The 21,829-nt window shown below is 29.4% G+C and overlaps 2 protein-coding genes across 2 annotated transcripts; both read right to left on the minus strand.

Annotated features, from left to right (window-relative positions):
- Window positions 1-4,032: 4,032 nt before the first annotated feature.
- On the minus strand, window positions 4,033-11,606 carry LOC130805982 (UDP-xylose transporter 1). The gene is made up of 7 exons (XM_057670858.1): window positions 11,478-11,606; window positions 10,791-10,925; window positions 8,496-8,748; window positions 7,488-7,620; window positions 6,698-6,859; window positions 5,846-6,124; window positions 4,033-4,616 (listed from the first exon to the last, which is right to left on the minus strand). Exons 2-7 carry the CDS (start codon window positions 10,909-10,911, stop codon window positions 4,509-4,511), a joined length of 1,056 nt encoding a protein of 351 aa, XP_057526841.1. The 5' UTR covers window positions 10,912-10,925; window positions 11,478-11,606; the 3' UTR covers window positions 4,033-4,508.
- A 2,264-nt stretch (window positions 11,607-13,870) lies between these two features.
- On the minus strand, window positions 13,871-18,901 carry LOC130805980 (glucan endo-1,3-beta-glucosidase 12). Its single transcript, XM_057670856.1, has 3 exons — window positions 18,673-18,901; window positions 17,290-18,585; window positions 13,871-14,253 (listed from the first exon to the last, which is right to left on the minus strand). Exons 1-3 carry the CDS (start codon window positions 18,737-18,739, stop codon window positions 14,219-14,221), a joined length of 1,398 nt encoding a protein of 465 aa, XP_057526839.1. The 5' UTR covers window positions 18,740-18,901; the 3' UTR covers window positions 13,871-14,218.
- Window positions 18,902-21,829: the final 2,928 nt, after the last annotated feature.

Here is a 21,829-nt window from a genome sequence, read left to right on the forward strand (position 1 = left end):
TCGGTTTTTAATTTGATAAGTTGTAATTCTCTATTTATGTTTTTGTATTGAATATTCAGGCTTTATATTAATAATATAATTTTTTTTTCTTCTCTTGTCTTAGAAAAGAAAATGTTAGTAAATGGATCAACATTTCATTGCCTCCTGGACTGTGGAGAACCACATACGATATTGAAAAATTGAGAATTTTTTTCAAACTTAAAATTGCTTCAGGCAAATGTCAATACCATATTAGGAACAACAAAATTAATTAAAGGCACTGGAAAAGCATGCATCATACTCCTTAAGGGAACAAAATTAGTAATAAATGATGCACTATATTCGAGTAAATCTCGAAGAAATCTTATCAGTTTCAAGGCAATACGCCAAAATGGTTATCATATTGAAACTAAAATCGTAAATGAGAAAGAATTCTTATGCCTTACAACAGAAAGTAATGGCACAAAAATTATTCTTGAAAGGATGCCAGCATATTCATCGGGGTTGTATCTCACTCATATACGCCCAATTGAAATAAATGTGATAAGACTAGACAATAAAGAGCTATTCACTCAATGACATGACCGCTTAGGTCATCCTGGCACTGGGATGATGCATAACATAATAGAAAATTCAGTCGGACATCCACTAAGATAAAGATTCCCCAGTCAAATGAGCTCTTATACACCTCTTATTCTCTTGGAAAATTTATTACTAGACCAACAGTAAATAAGATTGTTACTGAATGTCCTATATATTGAAAAAATTGAAGGAGATATATGTGGACCTTTTAGGTACTTCATGGTCTTAATATATAGATGCTTCCACAAGATCGTCACATGTAAGCCTTCTATCAAGTAGAAAAAATGCATTTGCAAAACTACTTGCACAAATCATCCAATTGAAAAATCATTTTCCTAATCATACAATAAAAAGTATTACATTGGACAATGTCGGCGAATTCACATCTCAAACTTTTAATGATTATTGCATGTCAATTGAAATTAAAGTGGAACACCCTGTGCCACATATTCACACACAAAATGGTCTTGTTGAATCCTTAATTAAGAGATTGCAATTAATTGCAAGACCACTTCTAATGAAATCAAAATTACCATCATCGACTTGGGGTTATGCAATATTACATGCAGCATCATTGATTAGGCTAAGACCTACACCTTATCATAAACATTCGCCAATGCAATTAGTAGCGGGTCATGAACCTAATATTTCACATTTGAAGCGTTGTATATGTGTCCATTGCTCCCCCTCAACGTACAAAAATAGGTCCACAAAGAAGAATAGGAATATACGTCAGTTTTGAATCTCAATCAATCATTCGATATCTTGAACCATTAACTGGTGATCAATTCCAAGCTAGATTTGCTGATTGCCACTTTAATGAGACAATATTTCCATCTTTATGGGGAGAGAATGTGGACTTACAGAAAAGAAATATGGAACTTATTTGAAAAGCAACACATTTATATTTAGACCCAAAGAAAAAAATCATGTGAACAAGAAGTACAACGAATTGTTCATCTACAAAGTGTTGCTAACCAATTACCTGATGCATTCACAGATATTAAAAAAGTTACAAAATCACATATACCAATAGCAAATACTCCTGCTCGAATAGAAATTCCTGATGAAAAGGCAAAAAGAGATAAAATTGTGGTGCAAAGAAAGCGTGGAAGGCCACTTGGTTCAAAAGATTTAAAACCAAGAAAATAGAGAAAACAAAAAGGTGCACCAAATGATACTCAAAATAAAAGTAAGAATAAAGGAGAAAATCAAGATATCTCCGATATTGAAAAAGAAGAAAATGAAAATTATGAAACCTCAATGTATTATATTTTCTCCACGAAAAAATGGAATTGAAAAAGGATCATTCCATATGAATTGCTTATTCCATAGCCATTGATATAATAAATGATGAAAATGATCTTTAACCAATGTGGATAAATGAATGCAGAAAAAGACCTGATTGGCCAAGATGGAAAGAAGCAATTGAGGCAGAGTTAAAATCATTAGAAAAAGAGAAGTTTTTAGGCTAATTTTACGAACTCCAAAAGGCATAAAACTCATAGGCTTCAAATGGGTATTTGTAAGAAATAAATGAGAAAAATGAAAATTTCAGATACAAGGCAAGACTTGTAGCCCAAGGTTTTTCTCAAATGCCAGGAATTGATTATGAAGAAACATATTCCCTAGTAGTTGATGCAACCACACAGAGATTTTTTGTAAGTTTAACAGTTTTTCAATGCGTACGCATGAGATTGATGGATGTCGTAACTGCATATTTATATGGGTCACTTGATACAGACATCTATATGAAGGTCCCTGAAGGACTAAACTTACCAATAAAGAATGTGCCTAGAGAAATGTTTTATATAAAATTAAAGAGATCATTGTATGGATTAAAGCAATCTGGGCGAATGTGGTATAATAGTGAATACCTTATGAAAATAGGATTCAAAAACAACCAAATTAGTCCATGTATATTCATCAAACGATCTCAATTCGGTTTCGTAATAATTGCTGTGTATGTAGATGACTTAAATCTGATTCGAACTCCAAAAGAAATTGAAATAACAACTCAATATTTGATGAGGGAATTTGAGATGAAGAATTTAGGAAAAACTAAAATTTTCCTTTGACTACAAATTGAACATTTAAAAGGTAGAATATTTGTCCATCAGAGCAATTATACTGAGAAAGTTTTAAAACGATTTTACATGGACAAGGCTCATTCGCTAAGTTCCTCAATTGTGATACGATCACTAAACATAAAGGATGACCCATCCTGTCCACAAGAAGAAAACGAAGAAATATTAGGCCCTGAAGTGCCATACTTGAATGCCACTGGTGCTTTAATGTACTTAGCAAATAATACAAGACCTGATATAACATTTTCTGTAAATTTATTAGCTAGGTATAGTAATGCACCAACAGAAAGACGTTGGAATGGGATAAAACATCTATTTCGATACCTAAAGGGAACTATAGACCTTGGATTATTTTTCCAGTCAGGAAATGATGTCATACTTACTGGATATGCTGATGCAGGATATCTATCTGATCCACATATGGCCAAGTCACAAACTGGATATGTATTTACATATGCAGGGACCGCAATATCTTGAAAATCAACAAAACAAACTCTAACGGCTACATCCTCAAATCATGCAGAACTTATAGCTTTATATGAAGCCAGTTGAGAGTGTGTATGGTTGAGATCCATGATCGGCCTACTCCAAGAAGATTGTGGTTTAAACGATACAACTAGGGCACCAACTACAATTTATGAAGATAATGATGCATGTATCAACCAACAAGATAATGTTTGCTTAGCTATGAGATTATTAGTTCAAAGATGATATGATGTTCGTACTTCGTAGTATTTTTAATTTTAATATTGAATTTTGTAACATACTTCACACAAAAAAATGATAGTTGTATTGGTTGTAATTTGCAAAGGTGAGTATTTGACCCACCTTATACAAGTACAATAGACCTGATCATGGGCGGCCCGGCCAGACCCGACCCAAAAAAGTGAGGGTTTAGGTACCAAAATATGGCCCGATGGGCGGGTTTGGGCAGAAAATAAGTGGCCCGAATTTTTTTGGGACGGGTTTGGGATTGACATTTTGCCCGCGGGCCGGCCCGGTCCGGCCCGAAAAAGAGTAAAGAATTATTAATTTTCTTGCAATATTTTATTTGTTATGAAGTTTGATGTACTAATTCAATTATTAATATTCTTAATTATATGTAATGAAAATTACAAAAGTTATATATTAATAATCTTTGCATATGAGACGATTCAAACAAGATATCGCTTAATTATATTTCAACTTATAAATAAAAAAAATTAAATAAAAATTAAGAGTAAAGAATTAATAATGACATTTTTCTAAGTTGCAATTAATTTGAAAAGGAAAAAATAATATTTTAATTTTAGTTTTATTGTATGATACAATTAAATAATATATAAAATAGGCCCGCAAGCCCGCAAAAAAGCCCGCATATTACAGGGTTGGGCAGGAACTTTTAGGCCCGCACTTTGGCCCAGCCCGGCCCGCATCAAGGGGCAGTTTTTTCTCACTCGGCCCGGCCCGGTGTTTGATCACCTCTAAAGTACAAGTTTGTTGGATTCACCTTTATTCTAATTGAGCACAATATAAGAATATAAGAAAAGAGTGTTTATGAAATCACCGGTACAAGTAACAAAACTCCCAAGTAAATCATTCCTTCTTGTAAGTAGTGAAAATTGAAAATTGATTTCATATCACAAGAATAAAAAAGAAAACCCTGAATCACTAAGCTAATCCAAAATTATCGAAATATAGATCATTCATATTTCTTGATTGTGAGGCTAAGATTGCATATTTTGTTGGAAAGGCTTTGTGAAACTCATTATAAAAACACCAAAATTATGAACAAATGAAAACCAATCTTAGAGAATAACATTATTAATCATCCCCTTGCAAAAAATCAAACCCTTAATAAAAGAGAATGAGTTATTACTACTAAACAAGAGAATTTTTGGCTGCTTTGATCTTTTCATGACCTTCAATATCTTGGAGACCCAAATTCTTTCCCGATGATAGTGGTAAACTTTCATCCTTGTCTTTTATCTGCAATATATTTCACTCAAAAAATGCCCTTTTTAATAAATAAGTAATGACCTTCAACATGTTAGGTTTGTTTGCCAAATAAGTAATGGTTAGTTAATCAACTGAAAGTATTAATTGATTTGCTAATTTTTTTGGTAAAATTAGTTGTTTGAAATGTTAGTAATAAAAAACTATTCATATTAATTTTTTATTTATAATTTAAAAATTAGTTCATACCTGATTTAATTTAAACTTTATTTACGAAATACCAATCAAAAAACTAAAGATTAGAAACTAGCCAAACAATCATTTGTGAACAGTCTATTACTTCACTTTTGCACAAATTGTCCAAAAAAAATTAATTTTTTTTTTTATATATTAAGGTTGGTTAAGGAAACTGAGAGAAATATGTAAGAATCTAACCTAATACATTGCTTAGTTTTAATTAAGATAAAATCTAATTCTAAAAAAAATCATTTCCATTTGATCAAAATTGGGTTGAAATAATTAAAGTTGATTATAGTTATAATTGATTTCAATTACTAAGGGGCTTGGATAGCATTAATTAAATAGTAAATAAAATTGTAAAAGGAGATGAAAATAAATGGCTAAAGTCTATAATAAAATGTTTGCTAGAGGAAACTAGGAAAGGAATCAAATAAAGTGAAGTGGTGACAAATCACTATCATTTAGGGAATCCATATTTTTATTCAAAAAAGTTAATCCTACTTGCAAGTTGCAATTGTGATGGTAGTGTGAAAGAGGACTTCCTCTTTTAAAATTTAATTTTTCCGTTTCAAATTATTTAAAATATCGGTAAAAATGACACTATTTAATTATTATTTTTAATTTGTGATTAGTTTTTAATTTATAGGTTTTAAGTGAAATTTTATTTGATTAGTCTTATTGTAAAGATTATTAATTCTAAATTTTTATAATTTTTTATCGTACATAATTAGAGATATTGTGGATTAAATTAGTACATTGGACTGCGTGAAAAAACAAACGTTGCAGGTAAATTGGAACGGAGGAAATATAAAATATTAGTCGATAAGTCAATTGTTAAGTAGATGTTTGATAAAATTTATTTGCTAAATATTGGCTATTTATCAAAAAAAAGTAACCAAACACTTTTATTTTTTTTTACTGTTTGACCACTTAAAAAATCAAAAGTCAATAAAAAAGTTGATTGGCAAATAGGAATATGAAAAAGATTGGGAATAATAGAAGTGGGAAAGATGAATAAATACCTGAGAGGGTGTAGATAGTTCCCCTGGAACTGAACCTTTCTTTTTGTTGTCATTGGTACAAAAATAGGAGTAAAGACCCATTCCAAAAACAGCAATAGTAATACCAATAATGTTTCTTTCAGTAAAAGGGTCATGTAATAATGTATAGCCAAATCCAAGCACTAAACATGTCTTCAAATGTCCCAAAACTTGATATGTTACTGGTGATGTCTTCCCTATTACCAAAAATGTGCTGAAGTTCACCGACACCGCGATCAAACACGACAGTATTATAAATCCCTGCTCGTTTAAATCGTAATTTAAAATTTGAGATTTGCACGAGTAGATGATAATAGATACGAATGAAAAGAAATGATCATAAAGTGTATTTTCTAGTTGTAGATCGGTAGCTAGTACTTTAGGTAGCATGGAATAAAGTATAATTTTCTTTGTTATTGACGATTTTTTATGATTATCTAGCTTTTGTTTGTGTTTGTATCAAATTAAATGCATTATATATAACTTCAATATGAACTGAAAGTCTAATATTATTCAAGATTATAAATCTCTGCTCATTCAAGGCGTAATTGAAAATTTGAGATTTTATCTGCACGAGTATATGATAATTGATACGAATCAAAAGTTGATTTTGAAGTACATTTTCTAGTATATTAGATTGGTAGTACTTTAGATAGTACGAAATAAAAGTATAATTTTCTGTATTATTAACGATCTTTCAAGATTATTTGATTTTATTTGTCTTTGTATCTGATTAATAATAACTCAATATATATAACATTAATATCGGATTTTAAATCTTTTGCTCTATCAAAAACGACAATAAAAAATAATAATAATAAAGAAATATCTTACCAAAACAAGGGGAGAATAGTTGAAGCCAAAGACATTTTGGTTGGTTAAGAACTTGTCAACCACAGGACCAAAAACAAAAAGAACTGCTGCTTGGAATGGAGCTGATTGATACAGCAATTGTGTAGATGATACATTTAGCCTTTTTTGTATGGTGTTTGTCAGCTTAATCACACATTAATTAGTTAAGAAATTCACATATAAATTTTCTAAATTATACTCTTAATCTTAATAAGAAAAAATAAACCACTACAATATCATTCAACACCATAAAATTACTCCCATAACCCATAACCCATAACCCAACAGCCCTACATATGTCCGTATTTGAGAGGGTTGGCCGATCGGATATACATAACGTTACTCTTGTTAGTTATAACAAAAATGTCGTTCCTTTAGTAGTCAACAATCTCACATGAATAATGCATATGAGTTATTGAGTTATTTTAACATCATTTATTGTTACTTTCGTCTCAGATTTTGTCTCATATACTAATATACTATTATAGTCGTATTATTAAATTTTTGTTCCATTGGCCATTGCTTTTTCCCACATTAATGTGACAATTTCTAATTGTTTCCTACATTAAAATTTATAGTCACTTTATTAAATAACATTATCCCGCCTACATACGATACCTCAATTTCCCAATGTCTTCATTCCCCTGACAAACAATCTCAAGGGGACGTGAGATTATAAAGCCAAATAACTATAAATCGTTGGCGCCATTAAAATAAAAGACAATAAAAAAAGAAGAATTTGACAAGATAAAATAATAGATGAAAAGGATACAATTTGTCCAACACAAGTAGTGATGATTGCAAGAGCAGAAAGAACAGTGCCAACAAAATTGAGCTGCAAATCAGTGATTGAAGCAATCCCAACTCCCACCAGCAAGATGAACAGAGAAAACTTTATCTTCCGACTGTATAATTTCAAGTAGATCACTGTGTTCAGTATATTTGTTTCTAACGAGCAAAATGTTAAAAGAATTGTACACTCACTTATGATTTTAATTTAGATCCAACAATTTGATGAAGGATGATTTATGCATGTGGAGGTTTAATAACAAATTAAATATGGTATCAGAGCGAGTAGTATATTGATATATGTTTGATGAGTTCGAAAGTAGTGACAAGTTATTTGACATATTTAGACTCAAACATGAGGATGAGTATTAATGGTTTATCGATAATTAGAAAAAATGTATATGGTATATAGCTTAGTGAGTTACTTCAGCTAATACCACTTGATTTTAAACTATGATTATTACACCAACAAAAATTTTATTACTCCAACGAGACACAAATTTCGGTCTTGATATACATCTATCTTATGATCTTATCACAATTATGAATTGTTTAAGTAACCCTTTATAGCGAATATTGTTTGTAACTTCAAATAGAAATGGTAACTAATAACTAATGCAACCTAAAATGCATATTTATTGATACAATATGTTAAATTATCTAATACTATTAAGTAGCTCTCAAACCTTTTTATTAATTAATCCAATCAGAAATACGCAATCTTACCCTTATAACGATAAAGAGATTGATTAATTTATTTAATCTTTTTATTAATTTGATTTATTTATTTATATATTTTTATTATAGGGTATGCTAGGGAAAGAGATAGTTAGGTGAGATTCGATCTCAAAACCTTGTTTGAAAAAGACAATATTTGCTTCAACTGAGACCCAACAATTTAAAAACATAATCTTACCCTAATATGACAAAAAACGTTATACGCAACTTCATATATAAAAATAAAAATAGTAATAATAGTGAAAGGAAGAACCTAAAATGTTTGTTGAGGAAGAGAGTTTCCAAAAGAACAGTGAAGGGAATGATGGCAAGCTTAGTCATCTGGTAGAAACCAATGGAATTAAAGCCAAGACTCAAGTTAAGAAGTCCAATGGAAACTCCATTAAGGATGCCAAAAAGAACAACAGTCTTCATGTCTACTGATTTTGTCTCAAAAAAATTGAGACGTTGAGCCAAATGTAGTGTACAAAATGTTACCATCAAGTGCCAACTTGTTAGTGTTGTTGCTGCATTTACAAAATTCACACCATTATATTAATGAGATCAAAGATTATAGCTATTTTTGGTCTTGAATTATATCATGTACATTTTATGTTTGCTATTCAGGCTTAGTCGGAAAACAATTTATTTGTTAGTGTTAGAGTATATGACATGTTTTGAGGTCTCAACTATAGCTTAAGTCTTTGGTTGAATTGGTTCCTTGACGTGGTATCATTAGCCAGCGTAACAAGAGGTTATATGCTCGAATATCAACTACCTCCCCTTTAAAGTGAAATATTTAGCACCAGATATAAGGAGGGTTTATGTTGCATCCACATTTTTAGCCCAAAGGGCTCTCGTGTGAGGGGGCGTGTTAGAGTATATAACATATGCTGGGGTTTCAATCATCAGCTTCAACTTTTGGTTGAATTGGTTCCTTAACAGTTAGATTTATCATTAACAATAGGGTAATTAAGATTGGGTATATCCAACCCCAATCCCCACCCTAGGTGGGAGCTGCTTATGACATTGGAGTAATGAATTATATTATATGAGATTATAGTTAAGCTTGATAATATAAAATAAACTAATATAGTTAAATATTGAGACATTAACCATCAGATTAGACGTTTAGTTGAGTTGTTATTTAAATTAAATGAATGTAAATCTCATCCATTTCTACTTTCATACGGTATATGTAGTCGTTAATGGTAAGATTTGTACTCTATCCATACTTTAAGTCCTGCGAAATGTGCTACTTGCTCTAACCGAGAAAAAACTCAATTCTCGAATTTCTCCTCTTATACAATACTTCTTAATCCCACTACTTAATTATAACTAATGTTAAATATATATTATTTTTAATCCCATTATGCTTGAATTCAAAGTTTAATTAACATGCTGCTATTAAATTAGGTCGCTAATCATTGTTGTGATTAGTTGAACTGTTGCCATGCTCAACCATTGTTGGTTAGTGAAGCCAATTTTTTAATAAGCTCTGAAATATAACAAGTCTTAGCAAGCAAGCTAAAATTTGTTTGGAAGCAAAGATTTCCTTTTAATTTAAGTTAGGTTTGATTTGGTCCGTTTGTGAGATTTTAGTGCCCAAGGCAAACTTAATACAACAAGTCTTATATGAGACTGTGAGGTAGGTCCATATAAGCAGCCCAAAACATTAAACGGTTTTTATTTTAGAAATAAAATTAATAAAATTGAAAAGATAATCAACAGTTTTAGCTTTTGGACCAATTCATATTAAGTCGTTTTACGATGAAATGATCTTAATAAAAAAATTGTCTACTTAATATCAAACTATGATATAAAAAAATCATTTGCTTATTATAATGTCATCAAGTACAACTTACACGTATAGAGTCTTTGATAACAAATACAAATATAGTATGAACAATAAGAACAATTAAGATATTTAAAGTTTTATTGATTGAATTTCATGGATTAGTATTATAGGAGTAATATTTATTAAATTTTATAATATTTACACAAAATAATCTTTATTGACATTTATAAACTCAAAATCGATCGCAATAACGTATATGTATATGTACTGAAATTTCAGATCACATGCCCTACAATTAGTCTTAAGTCATCTATGTCAAGTTGGTATAATGATGGTCCATACTATGATACTAATATAAGTAGGATGAATTAGTCATGATATATTCCCTATCTCTATGTGAATTTGCCATAATTATTGTTGTCCTTGTTTATTTAACTTTAAAATATTTATATTTTATTAGGTAGTGTCTGCGCTATTTTCTTTAATTCTTATTCATAGATTTTCTCTTATTTTTAATTATATCTACGCAATTTAGTGATTCCTGATATTTTCTTAATACTTCTATTATTATTTGGCGTTGCTTTTTCTTTACATAGAGAGTAATCTCTAAAATAAAATTTCAAATGCCTACTAGAAGGGAATATAAAATTGAAAAAGGGAATTAAAATGTCAACAAATAAAGCATACTTTTACACATCTTTTAATTAAGGATAAATAAAAGCTTAAAGGATAAAAGCTTAGATGTAACAAAAAGAGAAAAAGAAAACGTACCAAAGGGAAAGCCAAGATTGCTCATCAATGCTTTATTGCATATAACGATTGAAACAGAAGATGCCACTGATAGAAACAATGCTCCTACTACTCCTACTTGGATCCCCCATTTTTCTCCCATTTATTTCTCCTTATCTATAAAAATATATTACAAATTATATATTAATAATATATTTGACTCTTAATTCATCTTGAGCACAATATAGGCCGAGAAAAGGAGATTTAGAAAAGTAGTGAGAATCAAATTCAAATTCATCATCAAAAAATAATACATGTTTCAACTAAAAATAAGTACTCATAACAAGTATAATAGATATAAACTACAAATACGTTACACATAAAAAGTGGGGTACAATTTCTTGATATACTTCGATAGATGATAGATCGGTTTATGTTTTCATTTTTCATGATAGGCCGTAGTAACTAAACACGTACACATACACGAACACGAACATAGCTTACAAACAAAATTATTTAATTAACATTGCATGTATAATCTTTCTATTTATGATGTTTGCTATAAAGGGTTAATCGAAAATAAACTTTTGTTAGAGTTATAATTAAAAAGGGTAAGATTACATACACCCGACTTCTAATCCGATCTAGTGAGTGTCACTTCATGGCGTAATAATGTATGTATGTAAGCTATCTATTAATTATGAAGAAAATGATAATTGAAAATATTACCTTAATTCCCAATAAGTCAATGGAATTAGCCTAATTAGTTGATCTTAAAGACCTATCCCAAAAAGAGAGGGAAGGTATAGTTAGAGAATTAAAGTTGAAAATGAGAGACAATAAAAGAGAAAGGAAGAAGGGAATGAATATATAGATGCATGAGAAACAAGTGTAAAGAGAAGGCAATATTTATGTTAGGATTCAACAGAAATTGGTTGGTATTCCTCCTAAACACATCATTAACAATAATTTTCTCTATTTTTTATTAAGCTTATATCTAAAACTGATTTGGAAATTAATCACCGGCCTAAGTTTTTAATGAAATTGATTTATAGACAAAATATAAGATGTTTAAGTCCCGAGGTATTTGGATCATCTATCCCCAGGAACGGGGGAGGTTTAGGGGAATAAATTAATTTATAAAACTTGAATTTTAAAATTTCTAAAGTATGTTAGAATTTTGAATTGCAATATAAACCGAAAAAATTTAACAGAATTAGCTTAAAATATTCTAATTTAAGATAAAATCTAGTCAAAGACTATTAGAGACAATTAATTCATAGATTTGTAATAGTTTTTTATTAAATTTAATAGGACTGTTAGATTGTTGAATAAATTAAAAAGACACCTGATTTTTTATAATGTAGCTTCTAATAAATTGAGACTATAAGATTTTAATTAAAGAAATAGTGGTTATACTACAATTATGGTAGCAACGTGTAAAAGAAGCATAAATAACTTAGAGGTCAAGCAAGTTCGTCCATTTTCAATAATTGTCCGCCGTGCATGGAAAATGTTGTACCAAATTCATATTGAAATGTTAAAATGATCAACATACTTCAAAACAAATTTACAACATGTTAGTGCCTGAAAATTACTTATTCCGTCTCACTCAATTACATTAATTTTTATTTTTAATTGTTTTATTTATTTTTTTCTTATTTTAAATTTGACCTCATAAATAATAAAACATGATCGATTTATTCAAGGAGACAAGTATGGATTGTTGCCTAAAACCATTTAGACTTTCTTCTAATAATACTACTTTAAACAGTTCAATATTAATTAAGTAGCCCTGACCCGTCTCATTAAAGTTTGTTTTCTAGACTCCATCATTTTCTATATATTTGAATGCTCAATATAATCTACATAATTTAATTTATTTTTTTATTAATATCATATTTTTGATACTACATGGCAAAGTATGATTGAAAATGAAAAATTTTCATCCGCAAAATCACCAAAAGTTGATTAATTGAAGTTTCTCATATTTTTATTTCACGTCTTTATGAGGTAAAAATTGCTAATTTGATTTCATTGTAATTTTAAACTATTTCACTTAATGTTTTAATATGGAAAATACTAAAAGTTAACCATATAATTTCTCTAGTATAAATTAAATTAAATATGTTGACTATTTCATTTTCACCGCCAATTATCTTCTTAAAGCACATTTTTATATATACTAATACACAAATTCTTTCGTAAGACGCTATTTATACATAGTCTAGATAGTCTAACTAATACAACAATATAAACTTTGTGCATTGTACCAATTTCTAGTATACTAGTGATTAATATTGTACATGTAACTATAATTAAGCTTTTTGACTATTTTTCTCAATAATGTCAAAGATTTTTAGTTAATTAATTTTGAAAAATGATGAATTATACTGCATCCTATTCAACCTAAATGTCCCATTTGATTTTTGTCACTATTCACTTATCACTCTTAATTTGTATTTTACTCTTAATCAATAAGTTAAAACATAGTTATGTGGAATCTTATTTGATTCGTCTCAATACAAGGATTATTAATATTAACTTTTTATAATTTTTAATTAAGAATAATTTAAGATATTAAGGATTAAAATATTACCTCAACAAGTGTAAAAAGTCAAATGGGACATTTAGACTGAATAGGTGGGAGTATTAAATTATGTAAATTTTATAAATTTGAGTGCTTTGATATTTAGAGCAATGAAAATCATTATTGAGAGTTTATTGGTGTTTTCCCAGTCTCCCTTTCTATGGCCACACGCCTACACCATCATAGATAGATCTACGAGTTCACTAGACTTGGTCTGGATTCGATTTAACAACTCATATTTTCATCGCCATACCCACTAAATCTTACATATAGCAAAAATCTAAATAAATAACAAACAATACTCATATCCCTCAAAGCTACCTAATGAGTTTTTTGTATTCTATATCAAACAGAGATTGTATATTTGAATAGATTATAGAAGTAGCTCCATATTAATCTTAATCTTCTCATCTCATTTTTATTCTTTTAACTCAATTTTGTTTTTTTTTTTTTTTTTTTACTTGTATGACTCTCTCACTAATTTCATCAAAATAATTAAAAAATAAAGTACCTCTATATGATAGAAGAGTAATGAAAAAGGAATACTAGTAGTAAGTAGATGCATTAATATAACATTCACCACCTTAATTACATTACAATGAAGCAAAACATAGAATTTCAACTGCTCCCAACTTCCAAGTTCCAACTATTACCATCCAATAAATTTTAAAAAAAAGCAAATTTAAACCTTCCAAAAAATAAAATAATACAACTAATAATTAATAAATATACTAGTGAATGGCTAACTAATTAAGTACCTAACCCACATGCATTGATGCTCTAGAGTAGCTATTAGCCAGAGCTTTTATAACCCAAGTGCTTTGCATGCTTCTTCGGCTATCAGCTATCAGCTATCAGTTAAAAGCTATAAGTGTTCTAATTAATATTCGGTAGGAAAATCGCATTTTCCAAATCCTGCACCACAACAAAATACCACCTCTTTATAATTAGCCCAATCACCATAGAATCAATCATGGCCCTAATTATTGATTAGAAGTTTAGAACCCTATTAAATGAGTAATAAATTATGTAATATATAATTTAGAAAAATAACACAATAATAATACATTTAAAATGAGTGTGTTTTCCTCTAATTTCTCCCCCTTACCTTTTGCTATTTAAATGAAAAAAATAAAAACACAAAGTAATGTGAGGATAGGGCACAAAATTACTAATTTCATAAAGCAAATTTGTCAATTAGATAAAATCTTCCCATTTCTTTTTTTAGAAATTGAGAAGCATTTTACAAGGGCAAAACGGCATAATATTTTTTCTTTTAAATTTCCGGTAGGCTAGAGAATATATATATAAGCAGAGGAAAGAGAGTTAATTCTTTCCATAGGTGGTGCATTATTGTCTAACTTTACTCATTTTTATAATCTATTTATTTTTTTGTCTTATTTTTCAATTCAATTCCCCTTTCCTCTAATTTTCACCCAAAAAAATTTTTAGGTGCATTCTCATAGAAATAAAGGGAGTATTTATCAATTACTATTATTTTTTTAACAATAATTCCCAATCAATAGCCGTAATTTATAAATTATCAACTGAACAAAAAATAAATAATAATAATAAAAATAATAAAAATGAAATCAAAAAAAGTAAATTAAAATCATAAAATTTTCACCATATTAAATTCTACCATATAAGAATAATTTACTAATTTTACAAATCACCGTTATTTTTCGGGATTTCCTCGTTCTTTAAAAGTGATACATGTATTATAGAGCGATTAAGTACAGTAAAAGCATGTATTGAGAGTTGTGAGGGCAGAGGCAGAAAAGAAAAGAGAAGTGAAGATTCAATGTTTCAGCAATAGGCCTCAGGAGATCTTGCAAGAATTATATTTTATTGAAAAAGTGATGGGCAGTCCAAATTGGCAGTGATTAGAACTGCGGAAAATGAGTTAGTAGTGTGTGCAGTGTTACTGACATATTCCCTCAACAATGATAATTTGTCATAATTAATTCTAATATAAATTAGGATGTTTAAGGACTTGGTAACATTTCATTATTAATCTACTTCTTGAGTATAAGCTATTAAATTGTAGCCTATTCTAAAATTTATTGTTTATTGGTTCTGTTTATCAGAGGAAAAGTAAATTTATGAGCTTTATAATTAGTCATCAAACTAAAAATTAATCACCCTTTATATTAAATATGCTAATATTTTATATCTTTTTGAATTTGCATCATATAACTTAAATATGTAAAAAGTTTTTAAGTATTACAAATTACTAAATTAATTAAACCAAAAGTTAACCCACAAATTGCAAAAAAGTCAATTATGAAACAAAACTTTTTTCTCATGATTTCAGTATTATTTATAGTGGAGTATCATCTATCTTTCTAATTGTTAAGCTACTCTTTATAATGTGACAACGTTTGAAGACAAAGCATCAAAAACGGATAGCAAAGTGTGAATGTGTGATTTATTATTTATAGAAAAGCGAGATAACTGTGTGACATAAAATGAAAAAATAAATAAAATGTGAATGAGAATTAAAAAAAAAGTGATGGACTATGAACAAAAATAGAAATATATTAAACCTCATAAGTAGTGTCATATGATTCGCTAATTGCCTGGCGAATCGCGAATCGTAAAAAGCAAATTATGGTCGATTTGGGATATTTTTAAACTATTTTTAGTTAATCGCAAATTTAAAAAGCGAACTAACTAGTTAATTATGTTTCGAACTCAAATTTAAAAATATAGAAAAATAAAAAAAAGGGAAGAAATATATATGTGTTAGGTGTAGTAGTCTAATGATCTCAATCAAGTAAAAGTGGAAGTGAGCTAATTGAAAAGACAAATCCAATTAGAAACAACATGAAATGCAACAATGTAGCATGAGAATTTCAACAAACATAAATAAAAAAGTGGAATAGGCTAATAGTATTGTGAGTAATAATGAATGTAGTACAACCTGCTTACAGCAGTAGGCACATGGAGAAATGGGTCCAATGACTCACATTTGCCATTACACACTTCAACGTAAAAACAGACACAACCTAATAACACCAACACTATACCTTGTCGTCACATCTGGAGCCAGATGACCACCATACCCAATTACCCAATTACGGAATCAATTCAACCAAAAGCTTAAGCTGATGGTTGAGGCTTCAGGATATGTTACAGGTGGTGACTGTTGATCGCCAGTCATTAATTTTTTTTATTTTTTTTTTAGGTTTTAAATTCATGAGCGACTGATACCATGTCAAGGAATCAATTCAACCAAAAGCTTAAGCTGATGGTTGAGACCCCAGGATATTTTATATACTCTAACACCCATTCAATACAATAATAAACCTTTTTAGTAAGCCTCGGTAACCGATGATCTGTTGTTATTCGTTAAAAAAATGAAAATTAATGTAAAATTTTAAAAAATTTACATAAAAAATTGTTGAATAATTAAAAAAAATCAGAAAATTTTTTAAATCATTTTACAATTTTTCAACATTTTATTTTAATTTATTTTTTTAAAAAAAAACTTGTTATACCAAGTCAATCTCATTACCAGATTTGCTCCAGGAAAATAGATTATTCATTGTTAATCGGTGGAATTATTATAGGAAAATCATAAAAAAGTTAAATTATTCTAGTAATTTTTCCAATATTAAAATGTTTCTTTAAATACCCTTATTTACATGAAATCGTAAATGATGTTTGTACTAACGAAGTTTCCAATGCATTACTAATGTGAAAGGTGGCATTATTTGATTGTGATAAAAATCGTAAACAAAACAATATTTTATGTTCAAAGTTTTATCACCATCGTAATGATATAGTAAGATTTCACAAAAAATTAGACTACAATCAGAAATCATTCATATTACCACTAATTAATACGATTAATCAAATTGCCATAAAAATTAAATAAGATTACGTAAATCCGATCTCGACACAAATAAAGTAAGAAAAGAAAGAGGAAAGGATTAGAAAACATACTAGGAGTTTGAGTGACAACATAAGCAGCTCCTTCAAAATCACAAGAACCCATAGCTCGATTCTTCTTCTGATAATAACTATTGAATGCATATGATGCATGAGCCAACAACGTATCAGGATCGTAACACGTGGCACCTGGTTGAATCGGACGGCAATCCGCTCCCCCTTCTCCACAAGCATAATCTAGACCCGCTTGTAGCTTAACATCTCCCACTTCTCCATTCGCAACACACCACGTTTCTTTTACCGTCACTTTCCCCATCGCCGGAGTTTCCACCGGAGTACTTTTTCCGCTGTCTTTCCAATCCTTTACTTCCTCCATTGTTAACGGAATTGAATAGACCTTCTTCTGATTCGGGTAAAATAACCCGTAATTTCTCTCGGATACGGGTCCGGGTTTTTTGTTCTCGTTAAAAAGAGCAAAAAGGAAAACAGTTAGTTCAGATTTGGGTTTCAATGGAGTACCACCTCCAGCAAGAATCCGGCGAACTAGGTTGCCGTTATAAGCAGCTGCATTTTCAATTGAAGCTCCAATTTCCATGGAATTACCCATTGAAGGCCATCCAGTTTCGGTAACAATAATTGGTATGTCATCGTATTTTAATGCCGACATTGCAGCAAACACGGCGTCGATTTGAGCATCAAATAGGTTAAAGTATTTGAGACCCGAACCCGAATCTGTCACACCTGGGTTTTCCCTGAAAAGAGCGTAATCAAGTGAAATTACATCGCTATTAGCCTGGTAAGCGAAAATAGGGTAAGCATTCACCATTAGAGAAGACTTAGTTTCTCGAAGAAATTCAAGCATGGGTTTAAATACGGGTTCAATTAACTCAATACGGAAAGACCCGGCTGAAGACGGGTAAGAATTTCCAAGAGCACTAAGTGCAATTGGGGAAGAAACTTTGATTTTAGAGTCTAATCCGTATTTCACAAGCGCTGAATGGATGTTTTTCATGGCGGGTACAAGAAAACGGGTAGTATTATTTGGGTCAACAAAAACTTCATTACCCACAGCAATGGATTCAATTAGGGTTTGAGGGTAGTAAGCGACGACGTTTCTAAGAACCCAGACAGAGGCATAAGAAGGACGAGTAGCGGCAGAGTGAAGTTGTTCATTAGGGAGATTAATGGTGATTTTAATGGCGGAATTTGAGAAAGCACGAAGAACAGCTGGGTCAGAATCATAGATTTTGACACGATTAATGTTTTGAGATTTGAGAAGTTTAACAACTTTGGTTGCTGATGGAAGATTGTTTGCTATTCTTCCATAGTTGATTCCAATGGAACCTCCTTCTGCAAAAACAAAAACAAAAAAAGGGAATTAGATCTTGTTAGTATTGATAATTAACTACATTGTTGGATTGAAGGATGAGAATGTACCTGAAGAAGAGAGGAAGAAAGAGAAGAGAAGAAGGGAGAAAAGGGTGAAAATGGAATGGAAGTTCATGCTCTGTTCTTGTTAATGGCGGAGGAAGAGAAATTAGAGGGAGTGTTTGGAAGGAAATGTGTAGGGAGGATATGGTGTTTATTGTTGACTATGACAACCCAAATGGATTAATAGCATTCATAAATGACAAGGGATATTAAGAAGTTGATAAGGTAGTGGGTGTTAAAAAATAACTATAAAAGACTAAAAATAGTGTGTGGTGTTTAAAAATAAAATAAAAAAGTAAATTAATTGTAACAAATTAAAATAAATAAAATAAATAAATTTAAATGAAGGTTTAAGGAGTTAAGTTGGCATGGTAGAATTAACATCAATTCTTTTGAAAAATCGTTTATTTAGCCTATATATCTAAAACGTCTCTTATGGAGATTGTCTCTTACAATAGTTAATGTAAAATTATTACTTATAAATTTATAATACCATGTTCCAAAATAAAAATATTGAAAAATTAAGGGAACTAGATAAATTAAAAAGAGTGAGAGTATTTCCTTAACTAAAAAATATAATTGATATGATGAATTTTTCCGCTCACAATCAATTACGTGGGATAAAGTGAAGATAATAGGTGTAACAACTAATACAAATAAATAATTTATATGTATTTTTGCGCTGTTTAAATTTTAATATACAAGTTAGATTGACAGAGAACAAGGGATAAGAATTAAACCAAAACCTTATAAAAATTGCTATTAGATGTTCCAACATAGAGAAAACTAATTACCTTTTATCTTGGGTGAAGTAAAAATTGAAAACTTTTTTTTAAGATTATGTATAATTTTAAAAGTTATGATTTTTTTCTAACAGTTTTGTATCTTTAAACACTTAACATAGTTATGCATAATTTAAGAGTAAAGTCTCTTATTTTTCGATGTCTTATACGATTAAACATGTTAAACATACTTAAAACCTTTCATATTTTTTATTAGTAAAACACTTTTTTGTCAGTTACCATTGTATATTTGTTATCATAATTTAAAAATTATTGGACTATTAGAGATTCCACCGGAGACAGGGGTAGTGAGGGAAGGTGGGGAGGAAAATTGGGAGATGGAGGAGGTAAGATGGGTGGGACCCAATAAGTTGGGAAGTAAAACGGAACGAAAGGTGGAGAGTAGTGTGTCTGCATTAGACATTAGTGCTGCATACTGCCGTTTTTGGGTGTGGAAATTTGTTTGTTTCTGTTCTCTTTCATTGTTTTCTTTGTCTTCTCTCTCCATGTTGTACTCATTATCTGTTTTATTATATTATCACATTTGACTTTTTATAGTATATTTTAATCATTCTATTATATTTATTATATCTGACTATTTATATTATTTAATGTGTTATTATGATTATTTATATATTAAACTATTCACATTGAAAAATTATAAAAAGTTAATATTATGAAAATATATGATTAGTCGACTTACACAAAATTTCCCTTGACTATATTTTTATTACACATTATCTGCAATATTTAAAATAAGCTTAAATGATAAATATTGTCAATTACTGTAATCTAACAAGTATTACAGAACGGATGCAGTATTTAATTTGTCGTATTTTTATATTTTAGTCTATTTTAATAAAGTGTCATTTTTTAAATATAATTTCACTATTTTTTACTCTCTTTTGTTTCTAACTATAATTGTATTTTAATCTATTATGATCAATTTCGTGGTCTACTTATCAAAAATCAAATGAATCTAAATAAAAGTAGAGAACTAATCCATTATCAAAAATCAAATTTATTGTGTAATTTCATTTGTGTTTACATGTTACTCAATTTCTTGATTTAATGGTTTAAAAAACATAAAAAAAAATATTGAAATATTATTTGCTTTTTATCTTTAAAAATATTATTTATATTCACTATTATTAGAAAAATATATTCAAACGTTTTCAACAAAATAATAACTCTTTCTTTCCAATTCCGATTTTACTATTTTTTTTAGGGCAATTTAAGTCATACTACTTTTTTTATTTGTGGTCATAATCCGCTTACTTCAACAATTTTTATTCACGCATACTATTTATTTTTTCATCACATTCACACATTTTTTTTACTTTTTCACTTTTTTTTTTCCAAATTCTCTCTTATTAATTTGAACAAGATTTGTACTTATAGCAAAAGTTATGAAATATGATAAAGGGAGTACATATGTTTGAATAAAATTATAAATTAGAATAATGAACAAACCTTTTCTTTTCATGATAAAAGTTGGATGAACAATTTATCCACCTTATATTACATATAAGACATTCTTAAATCTTACCCCAACCAATAATAATAAGCATTGAACAAACCTCACATTATTAAGGTATTCATTCAGCCAAAAGTTTAGTTTGATATGTGTCATATACTAACAAGCTCTTTAAACGAGAATCTTTTAGTTTAAAAGTGTGGATGTAACACATGTCCTTAACTATAGTAGTATTCCATTTAAAATAATAAGAGATGAATAAAATTCGAATCTATAACCTCTTTCACATTAGCTCTAATAAAATTCCATTTAAAAGTTACATAATCAACTCTTTTAACATGCTTATGCACAAATCATGATATTAATCATCACTTGAGTCAAAAGATACTTGATCATAAACTTCATCTAATGTTTAATAATCGTCAACAACTCAGCATCACATACTTCTACAAAATTGCAATTTGTAGTTTGTATACATAAACCACACTTTGCTTGGGATAAAGTTGATGCGAACCCAGAATCAATATTAAAATTCGGATTATTATTGGTTGAATTATTCCTAGTTGTTTTGAGTTGACTAGGTTTGAGTCAAGCTAGCAAATCAAACATAATAAATTTTTAATCATTAAAATTTTTCCTTTGCGTATGCTTTTCATTTTTTTTAATTTGTTTTCTTATTAAATCAGACTAATATACCAATAAAAAGCAGGTCAAAACAATCTAGTTTGTATTACTTTATATATAACATATTTTCTTGTTTCATCAAGTTTGGTGCCTTTCAAATTACTAGCATCAAGTCGACTTTGTATCAAATTAAAATATGACATAGCTTGTATAAACATAAAAGCCGGTTCTAACATTATTAATTAAGAGTAAAGAACTAACACTAGTAGATCTTATTGTA

This window comes from Amaranthus tricolor, chromosome 2, assembly GCF_026212465.1.
Source record: "Amaranthus tricolor cultivar Red isolate AtriRed21 chromosome 2, ASM2621246v1, whole genome shotgun sequence".
Taxonomy (NCBI): domain Eukaryota; kingdom Viridiplantae; phylum Streptophyta; class Magnoliopsida; order Caryophyllales; family Amaranthaceae; genus Amaranthus; species Amaranthus tricolor.